At 40.0% G+C, this 20,542-nt stretch overlaps 1 protein-coding gene across 1 annotated transcript; it reads right to left on the reverse strand.

Annotated features, from left to right (window-relative positions):
• Positions 1-1,703: 1,703 nt before the first annotated feature.
• Positions 1,704-8,510, reverse strand: th (tyrosine hydroxylase; the record flags this gene model as incomplete). Its single annotated transcript, XM_079162404.1, is given in 15 exon segments — positions 1,704-1,863; positions 2,615-2,748; positions 2,880-2,975; positions 4,168-4,224; positions 4,309-4,378; positions 5,114-5,249; positions 5,412-5,557; positions 6,235-6,285; positions 6,381-6,448; positions 6,575-6,663; positions 6,789-6,954; positions 7,742-7,945; positions 8,058-8,094; positions 8,096-8,139; positions 8,427-8,510. Coding segments are annotated over 15 exon segments (1,542 nt in total).
• Between the last annotated feature and the right edge of the window lie 12,032 nt (positions 8,511-20,542).

The raw sequence follows: 20,542 nt of genomic DNA on the forward strand, positions 1-20,542 counted from the left end.
GCTGTCCCAAAGACCAGGCGACAGGCAAAACTTCTCAGGGAGAAGTATTATATACCAAAACACGCCCCTTACACCCACCCCACCCCTTGCTCCTCCTCTTCACCGCTGGTAAAAAAAAAATGGTCCAGAGACGTTTTATGGAAAAGTGCTTAAAGGGAGAAAAAGCAAAAGCAGAAAGAGAGGGAGAGAGTGAGAGTTACAAAATATGGAACAATTCCATAGGCATTTTCCACGTTTACGCACTGTAACCTACAATCACAATGTTTACACACAGGACGCAGACTGAACAAGAATAGACGTAATTCCTCAGACTCCAAGGAAAATGTCAATGCCTCCACCCTGCTGTAATTAAGATTAACATTCAGAGTTGAAGCCTTGGGGCCAGGGTCTGCGGCTTTCCTCTGACTCAGGTGTAAATGTAGACTTTATTCACCGGGTTCGAATGTGTTTGAGTGAAGGTTGATTAGTCAGTTTATCCTATCTGAAGGCAGGAGGAGGATGCAGCAGCTGTGACTGACTGATGCAGTAGTGTCAGTCTTTGGTCACTGTGAATTCTGAAGGAAACATATGATGCTTCACAAACAAAAACATAGAATTAAGAAAACAAACGCCAATCAATGCCTCACTCCCATGTTGAACGTCCAGCAGAAAAACGTCCATCCAGATGTTGCACAAATGCTCCAAGACAGAGTGGCTGCATAGCCCACATCGAGCTACAGAATTGTAATTTTACGTATGAGAACGTTTTTTTTTTCCTTCATTTTAAAACAGTTTGAGAGGGTTCCCTTATATAAGTGTGGCTTCTGCAGAAGGTAAGGAGCTGGACATGTCTTCAGCCTTAGACTGACACCTAGTGGTCCGCGTAGTGAACATCTGTTTGTTTGTCTTGTAGCTTCCAGCAGTTTGGAGGGCATCTCTGCGGGCAGGTACACACTGCTGGACTGCCCCCTCTTGTGGCAGTCAAACGTCAACTATTATATAGCCCAGCACTTTTACATGTTAGTCTGAAGCATGAGAGATGAACAGATTATCACGGAATATGTGTAAACTACGTATATACAACGTTGAAGGACTATAACCTTTATAAAATATGTAAATATGACAGCAAAATGTTAATTTGTTTGATAGAATATCTTTACTCGAGCAGTAATCAACAGTACATTAAATGGAAAGTATGTTTTGATATTTATTTTATTATGCATATAACGTGCAAGACAAAAACAGCATAAAACCAGACAAATCAACAAATTCAGAAGTAGACCAATACTCAAATACTGAAATCGCATATCTGGAAAATAAAGCCTTCAACACAGCAGATCTATTTCTTTCTAAATAAAATAAAATAAATATAATTTAAATATACATTTTAATCTTTTCTTTTTTTCATTTAGTTTTCTTTAAATACATTCATTATATCACATGTTGCTTTAAAAGCATGAATGGCCCAGCCTGTAAAACCCAATCATTTCCCCCAGCGAGACATTTAACATCTTTGGAAACTTTGCCTGCACTGCGTATTGAGGTTTTAATGGTTGCAACCTTGTCGGCCAACTAGCCAGCGACGGCAAACAACGACTCATCAGAAACAGCATCATACTGGAGGTACAGCACAGAAATATGAACACATTGGTCTTGATCACACGTCAGACGTCTCAGCGGAGAGGAAGCAGACAACAGCAGGGCGGTCGCAGACAGAGGCGTCATCATGACAAAACACTGAGGGCATCCGTCAGTATCTTAAGATCGTCCTTCACACCCTCCAGGCCTCCTTGGATCTTCAGCGGGTTGTCCAGCACCTCAACACTGCTGGTGTACGGGTCAAACTTCACAGAGAAGGGACGCTTGATCCCGGCCACGTACCCCCTTGTCAAAGATTTAAAAACAGCAAAGTAAGACCTAAACAAGTCAAAGTCATCTTTAAGCTCTTCATGAGCGAATACATTACAGCTGGCCCGCCTGAGAATTTAAAACCAAAATATATCACTCGTCTAGTGGAGACCAACCTTTTTATTGACCAGAAAACATTCACCCAGCTGTACTGTGTCCTGTTGTTTATGTGTACGCTCAATAAAGACTGGCATATCCTGCTTGTATCAGCACAACATTAAGACGTACACTACCCACAGATTTATGATATGCTCTGTTTCATATTTACCACGCTTTTACAATCATTCCCATGTTGATATTTTCTCATCTAGCGTGGCAGGGATGTCATGTGCTGTACTCTACTAGAGACCAAATGCTTTCAAAACACTCACTTACGCTACTTGTTTTTGCAGGGCAACATTTGATCTGTTTGCCAACTAAAACTCCAGCGTTTTGCCTCGGTAAGAAACACTACATTAGTAACAGCTGTCTTCTGGCTGCTATGGCTGACCTACAACACTCTGTGCCCTCAGGGGTTGACTGGCTGTTCTCTGACCTTGTCCTTACATAACCCCCTCTCTCTTTTTGCTGTTTTTCTTCTTCTCTTTGTCTCTGTGTGTTCTTGTGTGTTTGCATGCGGGTCCAAACAAGAAAACACGAATACACTTATTGTAAGTCGCTTTGGATAAAAGCGTCTGCTAAATGACTGTAATGTAATGTAATGTAAAAACATGGTATGGTTCAGTACCTGAATTTCTCCTTGGCATCTGCAAAACTCTCAGAAACAAAGTAGACAGGCTGGTACGTCTGGTCTTGATAAGGCTGCACTGCTGCAGTCTCTGGTTCGAACTGCCTTGTCTCTGGTTCATCAGACAGTGAGTGCTGGATTAAAAGTTATCGGAAAAAGATGGAGACTTAGCTGACAGCTCAGTTGGCTGTGATTGTTGCATTTTTTCATTTTTAATCAGGGAAAGATTTAAATTTTCAAGCAGAGAAAACATGGGGGAACGCACCACAAGCTCTCCATAAGAGGAGAGCAGTCCAGCTCCGTATGCCCTCACCTCCCCATTCTGTTTACATAAGCCATACTCGACAGTGAACCAGTACAACTGATGGGAAAAACAGAGAGAGAGTGACAGAGAAAAAGAAGGATATTAGGGTGGACAATCAATTCATTATTTATAATATTTGGATGTTATTTAGATAAGGGATAAGGGACTGTACAAAGGTGATCAGGGAGGGAGGTGGAGTCAGAGGAGGAGGGAGATGTTTTTTGTTTTCTGGCTAAAGGGAGGGTAGTCTGATTGTTTCGTGAGAGCATGGGGGGGATGGTCTGTAGTTTCTTTCTTGACCCAGACTTAAGTTTCTTTAGATTTCATGAGAGATTTACAAAAAAGCACAAGACTGAATGGTTCAATGAAAATATCCACAAAATGCCTTCTGTGCATGCCAAGCGCCATAAAGGTGTGTTTGGCCGTATGAAGAGGACAATCATGTCTCTATATCGTGGATTCATTTTACACTCTATTTCATCATCTAGTACAGGGATGTCAAACACGCTGCCCGAGGGCCAGAACCTAGCCGGCCCCTCCACAAGTAATGTAATATTTATCATCATCAAACTCATCATGGTGAATAATACAATAACTCGCAAGGACAACTGAACACAGAGAAGATAAATACATTGTTGACAGGTTTAAGGAAACAGCAGTCTGTTTTTAGTCGTAGCCAAGAGATCAGCAACACATCTCAGGCTGTTCATCATCTCTTTTGAAAATGGATTGTTCATCAATAGTTAAACGTTTTCAGAATGCACTTCTTGACACTAAAAGAAAGGCAAACATTTGGAGGTGTTGTTATTTATAGGTTTTTATAAATGTTTTCTGGTCCAGCCCAGTTGAGATCAAATTGGGCTGTATGTGGCCCATGAACTAACTAACTGACACTCTGGTAGCTGATAGAGCAATAATTTCAGTTTTGAGAAACAATAGTAGATGTTTTCTTGCTAAAGGGTGCATCATTTTAGAGAAAGTCAACAAAAATGTAGCGCAGCAGGAACACTCTTTGTGCAGATCGCCCCCCACATCTGGTGTTTTTCAGAATTTTGGCAATTGTTATTTTCGATTATTGCACTTATATTATTACATAAGGCTTGAAATTGAGGCTGAGCTTTGAAGTATTTGAAGTAAATAATGATACCACTGGGGAGGGTCTGGTTTTATTAAACAAACATAAGGCCCTGCCCCTCTCTCCCCCTCAACCATTTTAGTAAAGTTCAGTGTTGGAGGACGAGTGTCTTACTGTGGATAGTTTCTCAATATCTTCATCCGAAGCCCCAAGTGATGCCAGACCAAGGTTCTGCAGCAAATAATCAATAAATTGTTACCAAAACATAAACACACAGCATGGGGAATAAGTCTGCTAGGCCCTCCTCCCATTTACCTGTGAAAACTGGGCAAAAGTGCGGTCGGCCAGCATGGGGACGTGGCCCAGCAGTTCATGCACACAGTCACTGAGAGAAAGACAAAGACGGATTCAACTGGGACCATATTTGTTCCACATTGGAAAAAAAACTCTACTCTGATAAATGTAATTCAATATATACTCTGGGATCCCAGACTGGCAATTGAATCTGGTTAGATTTCAAAACAATGGTTACAGAGTGAAACACAATTATGTGCAAACAAGAAAAGGGAAGACAGAATTTAGTTTTCTTCGGACTGAACAGAAACTGAATAGCAATAAACATCCAGACTTTACTTTTTTCCCTCAAAATGTGAGCTTATTTAAACTGAAAACAGATAACCACAAGATAAATATAACTACTTCTACATAGGATAGCTTTCTAATGTTAATTCATATATATTAAAATGAATTGATTTTTGCTGTCATTCTTTTTCTAAATCATAGTTTAGTTCAAACTTGATCAACATTTCTGGTTGTTTCATTCTATGCGCTTTGTTGTTTTTGCTTTTTTATTCACAAGTTGTTCGCATATGTTAGCTTTGTGCTGTCAGTTTGTTTGTGTGCATACTTTGGCAACATGCTTTTGATTAAAATGTCATTCCAACATAGTTCCATTAAGCTGAATTAAGAGACAGAGTGAGGAAAAAGCCAAGAAACAGCAGTGATTGAAGGATGGGAGGCTTATGGAGGTCCGCCGATAGCACATATATGGCAAAATGCGAAAATGTGTGATGGGATGTGACGCGATGAGCAGGAGGAGAGGAGCCGGAGTCATACTCACGGTTCTGGGGAGTGCATGGGGGAGGAAGAGTGACGGATGTACTGGGTGCACTGGAACACCCGAAATGCCAAACTGGCCAGGAAATCTCTGGCTGAGAGCAGACCTGCCACTGGACGCAGCAGGAACCCTGTACGCTCTGTGTGTGTGTGTGTGTGTGTGTGTGTGTGTGTATGTGTGTGTGTGTTTGTGTGTGTTCAGGAGGTGGGAGACAAAGAGGCACAACGAGAGAATCAAACCCTGAGTTGAGGGAGAGTGTATTGACTAAACATTTCATCATCGTTTGGGATCCCATTTTTACCTTTGATGAAGCATGACACGTCTTCCAGCTGGGGAATGTTGTCTGGACTATACCCACAATACCTTTCCAGCAGACGGAGGGCCTCGAGGTATTCACTGCAGGCATGGGTGATATACAGGTCTCTCAGAGTTGAGTAGACTTCCCTCCTAATTAGGGATATAATAACATAATTCATATGTATTTTCTTCAAGCAAAAGCTTCTCAAACATAAAACAGTATGAAATACCCTAAACATAATCTAGTTTAACTATCTTAAAGTACAGTCATTGTATTGTCCTCTTTAATTAGATATTTAAATGTAGCGATTCTTTTATTTGATATTTATTTGTATTATTTTGTAATGCTTTTTTAAGTTACTTATGTAAAGCACTTTGGTTTGACTTCTTGTTGAACATGTACTGTATATTTATCATTCATTTATTATTATCTATGAATGTTTTTTGATGGAGTCATAAATCTTTGGCGATTACTTCACTTTTGACATGTGTCAAAAATCACATGTTCTCAGCTCTCTGATACATTTTGTGTACAGACAAGATCAAGCTGGCACATGTAGACTGCTTCGATAGCGCCCTCCATCTGTTACTTATTCACCCAAAATACCCATGAAAGACAAATCATATGCAGCTGTCTGAGAAACAAGATGATGCTGACTCAGTGGGGGGTGAATGGACACAACGATGCTCTGATATTGAAACAGCAGGGAGGTAAACTGCTCGTTTGAAAAACAATCGACGATTTGTTTTCAGTGTAAAATTTGATTTTGTTCTTGGCGGTCTCAGTTTCACATTCTAACTGCAGTTTTAAATGAGCATGCCCTTACCATGTGCCAATCTCCTCCTCTGTGTATTCCACTCTGGGAATCAACTGCCCACTGTAGACAAACAAAGGAATAATCAACTGTTAGTGTTTATTCTTTTTTTATTATGGATGGTCTGTGCTCCATTAGGGTAAAAGACTGTATCTCACTGTCTGTATCTGAAGGCGATGTCTCCAATCATTTTCCTCCTCTGTCTGTAAGCAGGGTCTGTGAAGCCCTTTTCAAATCAAATATATCAAACACTGATCACATTTTCTATGTCATGAAATATTGGTCCAACAACATAACCAGCCTAATATTGACAATTCCCCTTAAACACGCTACTGGAAAAGTAATTACTTACAGGATGGTCTTGGTCCAAGTCTGGATCAAATTTCGTGACCAGATGATGACATTTGTCCAAATCTGCTATTTTCTTTGGGAACCAATGAACTACAGGGAAAAGGAAACAGATGGCCAAGTTCAGTTCAGTGCCGTTTCTTGGTTCTTGATTGCTTCTAAAAAAATATTGAATATGTTTAAAATGTTGTTTTTTAAAAGCAGCAAAAGGCTATTACATTTGACTTCTTTGGTGGTTTTAACATCCTCCGCATTCCTCTTGATGGAGCTGATGAGCGTACTAACATCTGAAAGGTGCACCTCACAGCGAACAAAGTACTCCAGGCTGTCCTTGAGCTTACGACATGGCCGCGTCTCCAAATGTTGAATCTTAGCTTCAAATGTCTGGAAGACAGTTAACACACTGAACTGTAACTCCTGCTGCGGTGCTGGATGAGAATTATGTGCGGCACAGTATTTCAGACAAGCATGTCTTAAATGTTGAACAGTCTTTGGGAAATGTGCATGGAGGCACCTCTGACATGGTTATTAGCTGCGTGACAACGTAAAAATATGCAACATTTTCTAGAATGGTAAGCTAAACAAAAACAAAAAATATTGTTTTAACACATACAATAGTACTGAAATATCTAACATAAAATTGAGAGGATTTGAAAACAACATTTTTCAATTTGGTTATGCTTCCAGTCACCGCCCCCAAAAGAGGCTATATTTCTTTTTTATATTCCGTATAAACAGACTACAATACCATTAGCCTTAAATCGAATTGAGTACTTACCTCATGGAAAAAGGGCTACAGAACATCTGAACATCTTGATTTATTAACATTTATGACTACAGACTTGGTGGCTTTTCAGAGAGTAAGAAAGCCATATGCAGATTAATTTATGAATTTGTAACTGCATTTTCTCCAAGAAGACAAGAATCACCACCCATTTAGATTATTTCCACAACATACAGCAACTCAAAAAATACGACTAATGGATGATCTCATTAACTGACATTTAGAGCATTAGTAAATTATTTTTAAACATTTATTCAATTATGAGTTAGACCGTATCAATTATTAATACAGCGTGCTTGGAGAGTTATACCCTCTACACCCCTTTTTGCCAAAAGTGTTGCTTTCGAATAAAGAAATACATTATTGTAACCTAACGAGTAGAAATACCTCAAAAACCTTGAGTGTCCGCGACAGTGCAGGTGTCTTGGAGTTTCTCAAAGTGAAGAAGAGGTTGAGCAGCGCTTTTCCGTTGTCCTCCTCAAACACTATCTGCTCACTGGCCTCTCCAGCCTCTGCCGCTGCAGCGGCGGCTTCCCTCTCTTTGCGCGCGTCCCCAATCAAGCTTTGCCGTCGACCGAGGAATCTTGGAGACTGTTCCAAAAGAGAAACCAAAGTCTTGCGTGTACTGCATGTGTTTTAATTTAACTGTCAGAGCATGCAGACATAACATCAAAGCGGCTAAACTGCTTTTAGATGTTCTTACCTTTTGGATATCTCTTTGGATATTTGATGGGAGTGCCAACACTCCAAATGCGCATTAGAACAGCAATGCAGTCAAGGTAAACCAACGACACAGCTAAGACTGAGTAGCTACCATATCACACATTTTAGCTGATTTAAGCTGTTAATTGGAACATGTTTTTTTTTCTTTTTTGAATTTTGTGCATCAGGCATCTCCGCTGCAATGGTCACCTCAACAAGCGCTCTGCGCGCAATATGACAGTTGTTGGTGGTTCACTGGATATAATTTAGACATATCACCCGAAACACAATTGCAGATTGTTCATTATAACTTAATCTAAAAATACGTCTGATTTATACCTATCATTTCAAGTTTAGTTTCATTTCTTACCGTGATGGAGTCAGACCTCTCTAACTCGGATGCTGCTCTGCGGATGCTCTTTGTGGAGGATGTGGAGCTGCTTGAAAGCGGCATCTTCAGGCGCAGAAGTCTTCTATATCGTCTTTGTGCGGGTGTCGAAGTGCGACTGAAGTGGCAGTGTAGTTGTGGCGATCCCTAGACCTCTCAGGCTCAGCTGTGCGCTCAGAGCTTTTCCGTTTTTTTCAGGCAGGGTCCCTCTTTTTATGGGGTCATTTGTTTGCAGTTTCTGACGTCAAACACGCAAATCCCGCTGTAGCCTAATCAATCAGACACATCTCAACCTGGAGCCATCTATATACAGTAAACCATATGGAAAGCCTTCACACCCACACACACACAGGATTTACGTTGAAGCATTTTCCTCTTGCTAGTCACAGTTAGTGGTCTTCAAGAAATGCGTGTTGAATTTACAATATTTGTAATTAACAACCTTGAGTAGCCTACATTATGATTTTTATATATTTTATTATTTTTAAAAGAAAATTAATAAATTAAGTTCTTGATACTGTTTAGTATAGATTAGATAACAATACGTTAATGTTCTTAATTCATGTTATGATATTGTATATGATTAACATTTACATAAAGTGAAGTTGGATACACTATCTTCAGACAATAATTACAGCTCAGGGCTTTCCTCAGGGCTTTACATAAAGGTTAGACCAGAGAAAAGTCAGCTGTGGAAAATTAAGTCACTTTATCAGCTCAATCCAATCTCCACAGCACTTCACAAATTAGATTTGATTGTGGAAAGCACACACACACACAAGGAACAAGAGAGCTCGACATTGTTTTGTTGTTTGGGCCACTCTGTGTCCTTCTTCAGCAACAACCACATCAAGTGAATTTGTTGTTTGGCTGAGGATTTGATCTACAGTGCCCACCGGCGAGCAGAGATAAAATAATTATCTGTTGATTTCTGGTCCCATGCTGCCACATTGAGATCATGCTGCCACAGCACCAATCTTGATGGGTTCAGAGAAGGCAAATGGGCCCCAGACTCTTCCCCCAGCAGGAACACAGAGGCTGAAAATGCTAAAGAGCACTGACGTAGCCCCGGGCACAGACAACGATGGCTCCGTTGTTTATTGGGGGACGACAGAGTGAGTATGAAGAAAGAATGATAATCCAAACAGGCAACGAGATAGAAACCACCTTTCCACCTTGTTTAAGCCTGTTTTCTGCATGGAAACAGAGTAAATGGGTATATCTTTAGAAATGAAGCAAGTTTTTTTTATCTTACCCTTTTTATGAAAGTGGTGTGACATAAAAGAACATCAGGCAGAAGATTTACATTTATTTAGCGGAATAATTATCAATTTTATGGTTTGTTCCATCTATGTCTTTCAAGCGGTTTAATATATTTTTAAAGCAATTCATATTAATGACTCCTCTAGTTGATGAAGTTGTTGAATTTGCTGCCATAATAATTTACAAATGATTGAAATAAGGCATGTTAGAACAGCCAGAAAACACTATCCATTTCAAATGCATTTGTAACAAAAAAAAAACAAGCGTCTTTGATACAAAATGTAATATCTACTAAGTGAGTCCAGGAAAAAAGAATACATCACACAACAGACTTAAAGATTGTACCCCACTCAGGTTGAATCAACTTCAAGGACATACAGAACTACATGTCGAATCACGATCAAGATAAACTCATACCACTCATTCTCCTTCCTCCAAATGTCTGCTTTCCTGTGTTAGCCCAGTTTAATCCTGGTAAGTGGAAATCGCTCAGAAAGAAAGCTTTCCTGATCTTCTGGAGAGGGGCAGTCTAGTGTCGTGAGTCAGTGCATGTCCAGGTGACAATTCAAAATATTAGTTCTTTGGTACACCTTGTGGTTCAACCTGGACTCATTGTCAGTGATGGATTGGGGGTCATCAGGTGTTTCAGTACTTAACATCTGACACCGTCACCCAGACGACCCAGCTGGCTGTAATCAAGCCCAAACTTGTGTCCCACATTATGCCACGGGTCGCCTGTCTTCCACAAGAGCCAACCTGAGAAGCCTTTTCAGCTGCTTCCAAGATGTTCCTGGTGGTTCTTCTGATCCTTGTGGCCCATAAATCACCAAGAGTCCCAGGGCCCGGTGACCAGCAAAGCCCACTTCAGCTGGCTCACAACGGGCCTTCCACCCATTCCTCCAACACTCAGCTGTCAGATCTGCATTCTTGACTGTCTTCCTTTCCTGCGCCTCTCCTTCAGCCGATCGTGCCACTCAAACCAGCAGTGTTATTTGTGATAATGCTAGTGAATCATAACTATTCCATAAGGAATAAGGACCTTTAAATTGTAAAAGCTATAAGGCATGCTTAAATGTCAAACCAAATTTTACTTGATATTTCACTCTCTAATTATTTCATTTCATTCAATTAAACTCTCAACTCCCTGCTACTCTTCAAACTATTTCTGTCTAACTATGGTCAGGCGTCAAAAATGCTAAAAATCATTGTGTTCTAATGTTTTCCTCTGAAAGGTTATCGCTAAAGATCTCTGTCTCACTGTTGAATAAATAAAAACACGATGTAGAAGTTTGTTTGAATTAGCTTACACTCCACAGTAAGATTCATTAGTAGCGGTGTAACAATCCCTGAACTTTATGCACGACAATTGACTTGAGTGGGTTTGTTTTTTGATTATCAGTTAATGTTGCTACCATTAACTTCCTTTGATATCGGAGTTTTGATGACAAATGAGATGAACACGAGAATGACAAAAACTAGCTCAGACGACATGAGCTTTGAATAGGACAATGTTTAAGATACTGTCCAAGTACAGAAGTAAGGACTGATGAGGAAACTTCTTAGCTGCCTCAGCCTTGCTACGAGCAATTTTTACGATTACCCTACATTTGAAATTGAAATGTTGTCTTTCTTAATGGCTATCTCATCTGTTTGTTTACTTATGACCGGGCGTCAAGGGAAGTAAATCTGTTGTGTTCACGTCAGTATATACGTAGGCTGATTTGCAACCATGACGTCTTCCGAGATTAGGATAAGATGAACCTTGACAGAGCGAATTATCAAAGAAACGGGTCCAAACGATGTCCAGACTTTATGCAAATCATTCTGTTCCAACGCACTTGTGTGTTATCCTCAGAATATATATATCAGAGACTCAGAGACAAACCTTTGAGGAGCAACTTGAAGCATAACCTGTTTGTGTTTCAATCCTGTCTCCTTCTTGCAAGAATAAATGTCCTGTTTAATGTTTTTTACATCGGTGTCGAATACATTTTTCTAACAATTATAATGTTCGATTTTGTAGGGGGCATATAGAAAATCCTATTGGCCATGTACATACATAAAATCAGGACACCATACTTCTTAGTGAGACTTGAAAGTTTTTACCTTCATAAATGCTTTGACTTCAAGGTTTAGCAGAATGTGGCATGCACCCTCTCCTACTCGACTCTTGGTGTGTTGTACAGTAGCTGGGCTGTTGAGGGGTTTTGAAGTCTTTTCTGGCCACATAGTCAGGCTGACTCATCGTCACTGAGTCGACCCCCATCATTGCTTATACGAGTATCGAGGCTACCTTTTGTTAGCAATGATGCAGTTGAAGAAGCAATATCTCTCTGCCATTCATCCCTCTGTGTTTTTCCAATTCAATCTTCTGTTCTGCAAGTGTCGGACGTGTCCACAAATGACACCAGGACGATAATTATTACAATTATGTATTGATTCAGCGGTAGCATTGTGGCATTGTGAGTGTCAGCTTTTCCCTGGATAATTGTGGGACTTCAGAAGGGCTAATTGCAGCTAATGCACCCAGCTGGGCTATTATTCATCATCCTCCACATTTCTTTTCTCTCTCCCACTGCTAAACAATGCTGGTCACTTGTGAGGGCCATTAGACTCATCCAGTTGATAAAGAGAAGAGGAAACAGAAAATAAATGTCCTATTAATCACAATGATGTTGGATAAACAGCCTCAAAATGAGCATATCAGCTTGTAGTGATTTGTACATGACTTGTGTGTGTGTGTGTGTGTGTGTGTGTGTGTGTGTGTGTGTGTGTGTGTGTGTGTGTGTGTGTGTGTGTGTGTGTGTGTGTGTGTGTGTGTTGGGTATAAGTCCGTTACAATTGTAAATATTAAATATTAAAGAAAAGGGAACTTTGGTGATGCTTGACCTATCCATAAGATGTCTGATTAATTGTGATTGATTGTCACTTGTGATTGAGATCAAACCGTACTGCGCTCTTAGATGTGGACACACATGTAGAGTGAAACTGAGACATTTCTTATTTGCTTTGCAAGTCAGAAATATGATTGCAGGTTTATTTGCCCAGTTTGAAAATAATATCTATGATTACAGCTTAATAATATTAAAACAAAGACACTCCATTCTCATAAAACATATACACATTTTTACATTATGACACCTGCATTGTTTACATCCATGTTTACATGCCAGCAGCCTTCTTCTTCCCTACCTTTGCTGACGCTTTGCTGCATTTCTTGATCAGTGGAGGGGTGTTCAAACCATTGGCAGGAATGTGTGTATTGTGTAGCCTGCACATGTGCACGGGATGAACAGACTGGGGATCCAAAGATTTGTTCCGTGCTTCCAACCACTCCAACTTTTCAATGCTACCTTTAAATGCTGTGTATGCTACGTGCAATATAAACGGGTGACAGAATTGATGCCTCCATCAATAAGGGTCACTGAACGTCAATCAGAATCAGAAACAGGTTTTTATTCCAAGTAGGTTTTGATATACAAGGAATTTGTCTAGGTATTTTGGAGCATAACAATAAACATGCTCTACGTCAACAGAACCCAACCCAGGTCAACATCATTGGGATATTTCAGACTGACAAGTCAGACAATGTTCTCCAAAATCATCATCAGCACATGCACTCACAAAAGAGAGAATATCTTTAGGAAGAATGGTGTTCATCCCTCCAGTAGTTTTAAAACTTGGCTAACAATAAGCACTGAAGCGGATAAACCCACACCTTATTAAGACCATTAATGTTGTTTTTATTTTATTTTATCACCCATCTGTAGCTGTCGGTGCTGTATTTATGAATGGAAGAGCATAATTTGATTAAATGGGATCTCATTTTTAGAATGGGAAGGTATAAGAAGTCCTGGCCAAAGCAAAGTTATTCTGTGATGATTTGAATCTTAAAGTGCTCAAACACAGTATAACTTGATTGTTTCAGGTATTTTTATTCCAAATAAATCTTTCTCCCGCCCTCTCTCTATTTTTGACAGAGCATCTGAGCATCTGCAACTGGCGAGCAGTGATTGTTTTTGCATGTGTCAAAATACAGCTGCCAAGTGGAATGACTAATCACACAGAGTGCTCCTCCAATGCCTCTGGCTGCATGTGCAATTTGACAGCTTTCGTGTAAAGTGCTCCTGGGGTGGGCGAGTGGTTGAGGAACTGATGCTCAATGGTCCGGGTTGACTGCCGTCATCACGCTGGTGCCACGGTGGCCGGTAACTACAGCTGTGGCCGTAACTCGACTGCACCACATTACCAACATTACCAGCAGGCTGCTGTGACCCCATCACAGTTCAGACTGTCAATACTAGGACCCAAAATAGAGTCTTTCCGTTCATACTTTAAATCAAACTGATTTTCAATCATCTGGTCTTGGATGTGAGTATAGCCTCACACACAGAGGTATAAAACAGCCACACCGTGTGCAAACGCAATTTCACATTATGACTTCAGAATGCAGGTTGATTGAAGATTTCTAAATTGAGGGCTATGACGAAACTGATCCTTTTTTTCCTCTTGAGAAAAACAAATTATTCCTGTCAATTGCTGCACTTTGGCCTATTTAGAAACAGCAGTTTATTACAAGTGCATTTAAAGGGAAGCAGCTTTAACTGTTTAAGCGATTTGATGCTTCCCTACCGTATCAAGTGCTTAAGGCTACATGTGTTGCGCCTCCCTCTTGCTCTTTGTTTCTCGAGCAGCCTGTGCTTTTCTAAATGTCATATCTGATAAGTCTGATTGTGGTCCGGATGCATCCACATATCTACTGTGTGTGTCATGTCGGATATGCCCTGCAGGATAGAAATTCCCTTCAAGAGTTATAAGTCATTCAACAATTTCCATCAATCACCATAAGTGGTCTGAGAACTTACTGGTCACAAATAGCACAATTAAGTTTATATCTGGCTTACAGGCTGGAAGGAATGATGGAGAAGAATCTGATTTAATTGAAATTATGTGTATGTTTTCTTTGAGAACATTGTCCATCACCATACACATACACACACGGGTATGCACACACGATTTGTTACACGGCCCACTCTTACGACTCAGCGCTTCTCATATCTGACCTGCCTGAGCATCCAGAAACATAAACCTGCTTGTATTTAGGTAGTCTATTCAACCATTTGCCCAGTGCCGGGGTCACAGAAGCAGCATTATGACGTTGTAACATCGGCCATTCCCCCTCAAGCAGTGGCACAGAGCTCTGTGGCTGAAGAGACTGGTAATTAGATTAACCTTTCCTTAATGGGCCCCTGTCATCCAGCAGCCTGGAGGGCCAAGCTACTGCAGCTCATGATGAAAATCAAGCAGCTGGAGTCACAGATAAACCCCACCTGTAGTGTTGCTACTGCTTGTTCTGCCATATAGCTGTATTGTGCTTTATTAAAAGCACTTACATGTGTGCAAAAACTGACAATTGATCCTAATAATTATGTTCACAATAGTAAATGCTATTACTGTACAGAGCTAGATGTGTCTAGGGTTGGCTGCTAATCATTTGTAGATATGTATTTTACATGGTCCAACATGGTATTTTTCACCAAAATACCGAATAAGTAGCTCACCTCTTGTCTTCTTTGCATCATGTGAGCTGCACAGGACACAATGTACCAAACAGTCAAAGTGCATTATATGTCTATAGCGTTGCAAAAGATTGTCTTCATGCTATCACTAAATTAGAGACCCTATAAGGGGGTAGCGATTGTTTTCATTGATTGCATTGCTTTCTGCCACAGACAACAATGCCACAGCAGAATGAAGCAGATCTCGACCTGCCCACTGGATCAAATATGTGGTACTGTCCATATGGACATAACCTGAAAGCATGTGTCAGTCATGATGCAGAACAGTTAGTTAACAAGGCTATACAATGGTAAATGAGGCCTATTAAATGTACAATGTAATGTAATGTCATTTTATCTGGCATTTGATCAAATATTTTAGCATTTCATGTTATTCATTACAAGAGTATGAAGTCCCCATAATGTTGAATTATATGTTTTTAATCCTTTGAGAACAAGATATTTAAAAATGAGCAGGAGTTTGGGACCACCACAAAGAACCTCTAATGCTTCTGTAAAATAACTCCAATAACTTTCAAGTTACTTCTCGTTAACACAGAGATCTAGTTTAGCACTTTTGTACTGTCTTTTATGAAGTCGTTGTCATCTGTGCTGAGAGCTCAGGATCCAGTTACCTCAGATGACGGTTTTCTTGGCCTTTTATACATCTATCTGAGGTTCTGCATCTTCCTGGACCCAATAACTGAGCATGGCAGACATCTTTGCACATGCAACCAAACAATGCTATTACTGTATAGTTAAAGGCATTTGTCGATTACAGTTTGCAAACTCAACATTCATTTATTTGTTTTAATCCCACTAATTCGGCTTGAAGTTTGTTCACAAAACCCAATGAAACTAATTCTATTAAAAAAAAGACAATTGTAGACTAATTTAGTTAATAATGAAAGCAATGAAAGTATGTATGCCCTTGACAGAAAATCCTTAACTGTCAGAATTTGAATAAACCCTGTTTCGTTGATGCTGGTTGATGCTGAAATAATAGGGGAGAAAAACTAGTCAATTACATTTTATCAACACACAAACTGTCTCTGTGTGTGTCTGCTCGTGTGATAGGTGTTATGGGTTGTTGATTTTCAGTGGCTAAAAGGTTTAGTTGTCGTTGCAGAATCAGAAAGATGGAGAGCGCAGAGGACAACGAACAGAAAAAAACAAACAACAAGATGTCATGATTGAAATTGCTTATCGGTGCAGATGAAAGTAAATTGCACTCAAATCACGTAAAGCGTGAGCAGAGAACTCAGCCTGCCATAAGTTGGATCGATGGCTCCGATGAATTTGTTACACATGCAGGGCCTTCTGACGCAGCCACCTCAGAGGAGATGTAGTAGTTCCGCTTGCCATTTTTCATCCCTTACCCCCCCACCCGAGACCCCCTCCTGTGAATAATGACTGCAGCTGTGTCAATGTGGCTGACCACTGTGTGTGCGCTTGTTTGTGTGTCTTATTTTGATGTTTTTTTACAGTCAGTGTGTATGTGTGTGTCTGTCTGATTATGGTGTACAGATAGGCCATTACCCATGTGTTAGAAGGAGAGGGGCTTAATGGACGACAGAGGATGCAGGGGCAGGATGGCTCATAAATGCTGCCCTGTCCTCCCGGCCATATCAATACTGCCATCTGGGAGTTTGTCCACTTCATTCACAAAACCAATACCCCAGTGGGATGAGATGGACGTAGACGCTGTTGCTACGTGTTCAATCAAAGGGAAAAGACGGGGGCTATCATGACATCCACTTACAGGAGGATGTCCATTCTGTTCTTCTCTTTTTTGTGTGGGCAAGCAAGACAAGTGAGAAACAAGGACACAAAAGAAAGACAGAGAACAATAGATTACAATAGGTGCATTGACTGGACCACCTTCACATCCAGGCCACTCTTCTTCCAGACAATGGCCAATATAGGCAACAAAATCTGTACCTTCATTCTCTAGGTCTGTCTGTGACATACATTTCCACCTTCAGCCAATCAATGCTGAGAAATTGCCTAATCAATGTCTGAAAATGTGAAGACAATTACATACAAAGGATCAATCATTAATTTGCTGTTTGTACTCACTCATTTCTATTCATGGTCACAGGACCTGGAGCCAATTAAAGCATGCATGTGGCAGAGGTCAAGGAGATCATGTCCTCTTGTCACTAGTTGGTTACATGAACACTGACAAACACATTTACACCTGTTGATCATTTTGAGAATCTGTTCAGTTAATGTTTTGGGAACAAACCAGAACAACCAAATAAATGATGGGAAGAACAGGCAAACTCAGAAATAATCAGGATTCAAGACTGTAAGGGCTGAACATTGATCAATTGAGAGAAAGAAGTCAGAGTTAAAACGGATTATCAAGAACAAATCAAGAAAGGATTCAAAATCTGCAGGATAACACAGGCCACCTATTCAAGTCAAGTCAGCTCGGTCTGTTTAGCACAAAATTACAAATTCTTCCCAGATCATTCTACCAATTGAACAAAATCCAACACACTTTACAAGAAACCCTGTCAAAGGAAAAACAGTGAGAAACATCAAGGACTTTTCCAGGACGTGTAGGTGGCACACGTACAGATGAGACAGACGTACAAAACATATAACATTGAGAAAATATGAAAGAGCAGCAAAATCTAAGCTAGTAGAGACAACTTGTACACATGCTGTTTTAGCGTTGGACGGGTAAGACACAACAAGAAAGAAAGACTAAGAGAGTCTATGCTACACTTATTGACAGATAACATGCATTTGACCCACACAGGTCAGGGAGAAGTCACATTTACCTTTGGGCTACGCGTAGTATTACATCATCAAGTAAGTGGATCTTGTAAATTGTAACTTCTGCTGTGATGTTTTCTGCGATCCAGCCTCATAGACTCTGCTATTCAAGACAAAGAGTGGTGTATGATGAGAGCATGGATCAGTGCATTTTACATTTTAACATCCATTCTGTAGTTTTTTCTCCCCTGACATGATATCAATTATATACGTATGTGCTTGATATAGACAATCTGACAGAATGCACACAAGTGATAAGAGTTTATCGAGCATCCTTTATATGTGCAGTGCAAACACTTGCACTGTTACACAATGAAAAGTGTATTCACACAGCTAGGCAAAGCTGAGATGAGAAGATGCATCGGTACATATGATTTAAACAGCCAGGTGTGTGCTTCTGCCCACTCTGTCGGGAAAAGTACAAAAGACTGAGAGGGGGTGTAATCTGAGAGTTGGGGATTTACTGACGGGCTGAAGCTGTAAAGTCAGGATTAATTACAGTTTTGTGCGAGAGCTGCAGGTGTCACTATTGTCTTAACAATATCACAGTCATTTCAACATCTGCAGAGGGTAGCAAAGCTATCAAAGGCTTTCAAATGACTGCTTTTAAAGTAATTCTTGTTCTTTGATTTATTAGCGGAAACTCAAATATCCACCTTACAGTGAGGCACACTGAGCTCCCCTGTACATTTAACCAGTTTTCATTTAAAAAAACACTATAATCACCCCACATTTCCAAAAATAGCGATTACTGTACACTTGTTTCTAGATCCCAGGCTCGGCCCAAATGCTACTCAATCACATTTGATTTTTTTCTGTGAGTACAGACCCTGCTGGTAAATGTCACAGTGTGACAGGCACAAAGCCTGGTCACCACAATCGTACCCTGCGGGGCCTTGGTGCTGTCACTTCTTCTCAAGTGTGTAGACTACCCAGTAGTTGATGGCATACAGAAAGAAGGCTGAATTTTAGTGGTTTATGTCTGTAACCCAGTGGGCTTTTCAGCAAAAAAAGCACATTTCCAAAAGAATATGCTGGAATACGAACAGATGAGCACATGTTTCACCATTTTCAAATAAACGCCATATTTCCAAATAGATGGATTTTCTAATTTGAGATTTCTAATGACGAGAAAAAGAAAGGAAAACATGCATTTCCATTGTTACTGTAGTGCTTTAAGATGTTGTTGGGGTCATGTGTATCACTTCTATAGAAGGCCAGGGAGAATATTTTGCATTGACCTTACTCAAAAAAAAAAAATGTTAAGATTTTAACTCATTCCAATCATCAACCAGCCCCTCTGACCATGTCTTACAACGGAGTCAACACACAAAGAGCTAGGGCAGCTCACCTAAATGTATTTTATTTGTTTCCTGTTCAATAGTATGTTTTTATGTGCAAAATGTTGCAGACTTTGAAAAAAAGAAAATCTCAGGGTTTGTCAAATGTGTCTGTCAGAGTGAAAACAACCACAGGTGCTGTTGGGAATACAATTCACAAAAAACACAAAAGTACACCCACTCACCACCACACCCACATATATTTCTATGTTTGACACATAGAGACATAGTCTCCTATGAAGCATGGTAATACAAAGCCCTCTTGTGGTCTAAACGTGTGGTTCTGAAGGCTTTGGATAAAAGCGTACATGCCAAATGTATACATTTAAGTGCAATTAATCTGGATAAACACTCACAGAAGGCTAAGATGTTTGCAGTTTGAATCTCATATAAAATGCTTCATGTCTTTGTCTTATTTGAAGAGTCATCTCACAAAGCTTTAAGATGATGTAAGATGGAATTGTTATCCTTATAATTTTACTTCCTCTGAATTCAAAGAGTTTGTTGATCTGGAGCTTTGAAATAAAGTCAGAGGGTAAAGCGAGGAGCTTGTCAGTGATAGGCTACAGGCATGGCTCAGGAGTGTAGACTACATCATCTCACCCTTTCCCCCTGGCCTGCATGCCATTTACTGAACTTTAATTTCACATACACACACTAATGAGCATTACATTCATCTCTGATTTGCTTACAGACGCACCTCATTTGTACTTTTGTAGTTCACATATTTCATCAAAGCACTTTGTGTTTTCTGAGTGATCTCTCTATAAAGAGAACTTTGGCAATCAGAGCAAAATGAACAGAAACCATAACACATGTTATTGTTGAAAACAGAGAAATAAAGAAGTTGTAAAAGAGTCATATTATTGAGATTTATTCAATAATAATGGTGTAATTTGTCTGTCTTTTATTTGATATGATTGCTGCAAAGCGTTTGAGATGAGAATTATATTTTTGTAAACACTTATTGTTTAACCTTTATTTGTCTGTTTATTTGAGAGAAAAATATTGAGGAATACTTTTATGGCATACAGGATTGAGATTTTCGCAACGAAGCACTTGAATGCAGCACCATGCCCTCCTTCACCAGCTGTCCAATGAGAATCCAGGATGCTGTGGCGCGTGTGTGTTCCTCGTGCGTGGGGGTTGA

Source organism: Pholis gunnellus, assembly GCF_910591455.1.
Source record: "Pholis gunnellus genome assembly, chromosome: 7".
Lineage (NCBI taxonomy): Eukaryota > Metazoa > Chordata > Actinopteri > Perciformes > Pholidae > Pholis > Pholis gunnellus.